Here is a 1,390-nt window from a genome sequence, read left to right as displayed (position 1 = left end):
TGGAACGTCTGCTTGCTTTGCTCAGCTAAACTCTTCTGACTTTTCCTTTTTTTTTTTTTTTATTAGTTGAGTGTGTTGATGTTTGGGTAGAACGTGCCTGAGAGCGATAGCCCTCTTACCGTTTGGGATTGAGGAGTGTGGGTTTTGGTATTACCATCATGGGGGGTTAGGTTGAGGATGTCGTTAAGTTGGCGTGGGGAAAAAATTTTCAAAGAAAACCCCTAGTGTGGTTTGATGTTCATGAGTTGGTAGGGACTAAAAGTGAGGTTAGGGTGGTCGGTAAAGGAGTGTGGTGATAAGGTAGATGGTCGCGTTATGTGAGGTTAGTGATGTCCATAGGAAACTTGGTTTTAATTTTGTAGGGGATTCTGTTTCGATCGTAGAGACCGGTGACTCGGATGAGTGGGTTAGAGTGTTGGCAGACGTTGTATCTGGAGATGAGTGTAATAATGTGTGTCGAGATAAGTTCAATGTTGGTTTCAAGGTGAAGTTGGTTTGTGTGATATCTTGGCGGTTTGTCTGTAATTATTTTGAGTAATTTATTTTGATAAATTTGCAGGTTCTTAAGAGTGGATCTGGGGGCAGTGCACCAGATATGTGCACCGTAGGTGAGAACCGGCCTGAGACAGGATTTGTAAAGTATGAGCCTGAGACTTTGTTTTATTTTCGAGCCACGCGATATGAGGGAGTGTATGGAAGCTGCTGCTTTTTTGGCTTTATTTATCCTGTCGAGTACTGCTGGAGTCCAGCTGAGTTTGTGATCGAAAACTATTCCTAGGTATGTGACCTGGGTGGACCATGGTACTGGGTGTCCATCTACGAATAATGGGGTGTTGATGGGTGCAGAACCTTTTCTTGGGAAGCATATGGCTTTAGTTTTGATTGGGTTGAGCTTTAGTTTCCAGTTATCAAAGTAGGTGGATACTGTGTTGATGTATTCTTGCAGCCTGGAGTGTAGGGTGAGCGAGGACCAGGAGGAGGAGATGAGTGTGGTGTCGTCAGCATATAGTGCAAGGTGGAAGTCTTTGGCCATTGGGATGTCGTTTATGAAGATGTTGAAGAGAAGAGGGCCAAGTATGGAGCCTTGGGGGACTCCTGCTGTTATTGGTAGGAGTTCAGAGGAGGATCCTGTGATGGTGACGAAGATGTGCCTGTTGTGGAGGTATGACTGAATGAGTTTGATGAAGGTTCTTGGGAGGGAGAGCTTATGCAGTTTGAAGAGTAGGGCTTCTGACCACACCGTGTCAAAAGCTTTGGTAAGGTCAAAGAGTATCATGGCAAAGGAGCGATTGGTGTTGTGTTCATGGGTAAGAAGTTGTGTGACTCTAATTAGCTGGTGGGTGGTGGAGTGTTGAGCTCTGAAGCCAAATTGTTGGGGGATGAGCGTTTG

General features: G+C 45.1%; 1 protein-coding gene across 2 annotated transcripts; it reads left to right on the top strand.

Moving 5' to 3' along the window:
• Positions 1-100: 100 nt before the first annotated feature.
• Positions 101-1,139, top strand: LOC144478008 (uncharacterized). Of its 2 annotated transcripts, XM_078195734.1 has the most exons (3): positions 101-484; positions 560-778; positions 947-1,139. In XM_078195734.1, exons 1-2 carry the CDS (start codon positions 305-307, stop codon positions 776-778), a joined length of 399 nt encoding a protein of 132 aa, XP_078051860.1. In that variant the 5' UTR covers positions 101-304; the 3' UTR covers positions 947-1,139. The 2 variants fall into 2 exon arrangements, with proteins under 2 accessions (XP_078051860.1, XP_078051859.1); XM_078195733.1 differs by having other exon boundaries at positions 560-1,139.
• The last annotated feature ends 251 nt before the right edge of the window (positions 1,140-1,390 follow it).

This window comes from Augochlora pura, unplaced genomic scaffold, assembly GCF_028453695.1.
Source record: "Augochlora pura isolate Apur16 unplaced genomic scaffold, APUR_v2.2.1 APUR_unplaced_6215, whole genome shotgun sequence".
Lineage (NCBI taxonomy): Eukaryota > Metazoa > Arthropoda > Insecta > Hymenoptera > Halictidae > Augochlora > Augochlora pura.
The sequence above is the reverse complement of the archived record's forward strand: the minus strand, read 5'-3'. Positions and strand labels throughout refer to the sequence as shown.

What these genes read in the sequence shown, in the direction of transcription:
- LOC144478008 (XM_078195734.1), top strand. Translation starts at nt 305, where the DNA reads ATGGTCGCGTTATGTGAGGTTAGTGATGTCCATAGGAAACTTGGTTTT. An exon ending in AGTTCAATGTTGGTTTCAAG is followed by an intron (nt 485 to 559) that starts GTGAAGTTGGTT and finishes ATAAATTTGCAG; the next exon opens with GTTCTTAAGAGTGGATCTGG.